This window comes from Eimeria mitis, genomic scaffold (assembly GCF_000499745.2).
Source record: "Eimeria mitis Houghton genomic scaffold, Emh_scaff6064, whole genome shotgun sequence".
NCBI lineage: Eukaryota > Apicomplexa > Conoidasida > Eucoccidiorida > Eimeriidae > Eimeria > Eimeria mitis.
Genome location: NW_013574283.1, coordinates 1497 through 1958, shown reverse-complemented (window position 1 = coordinate 1958; position 462 = coordinate 1497). Strand labels below are relative to the sequence as shown.

At 72.3% G+C, this 462-nt stretch overlaps 1 protein-coding gene across 1 annotated transcript; it reads left to right on the top strand.

The window, feature by feature from the left end:
• Positions 1 to 192: 192 nt before the first annotated feature.
• EMH_0085670 (uncharacterized protein) lies at positions 193 to 462 on the top strand (the record flags this gene model as incomplete). The annotated part of the gene is made up of 1 exon (XM_013500934.1): positions 193 to 462. One exon carries the CDS (start codon positions 193 to 195, stop codon positions 460 to 462), a length of 270 nt encoding a protein of 89 aa, XP_013356388.1.

Below are 462 nucleotides of genomic sequence, written 5' to 3'. Positions count from 1 at the left end.
GGGGACCCGCGGGGGCCCCCCCCGGGGGCCCCCCGCGGGCCCCCTCGGGGGCCCCCCCGGGGCCCCCTGAGGGTCAGAGAATTTTCTCTATACCCTCTAGCATTCAGCTGGGGCCCCTCTGCCTCCCCACTGAACCCTTTTGAGGGGGCCCTGGCTCTGGGGGCCCCCCCCTGGGGGCCCCCTTCAGAGGTGATGGTGGTAGCTGGCGGGGTATCTTGGGGGCCCCCTGAGGGGGCCCCAGGGGCCCCCATAAAAGAAGATGTAGAAGAGGGGGCCCCTGAAGGGCTGAAGCCACGACGAGAGTCATCTGTGGTTGAGGGGGCGGGGGAGGAGCCGCTGATGGGTGTGTGGGGGGCCCCCCCCTCCTGGGTATGCGCGGATGCCTGGGGGCCCCTAGAGGTCGGGGGGCCCCCCGGGGGCCCCCCTGATGGCGTTACCATGGAGGGGGAGGGGGGGTACTGA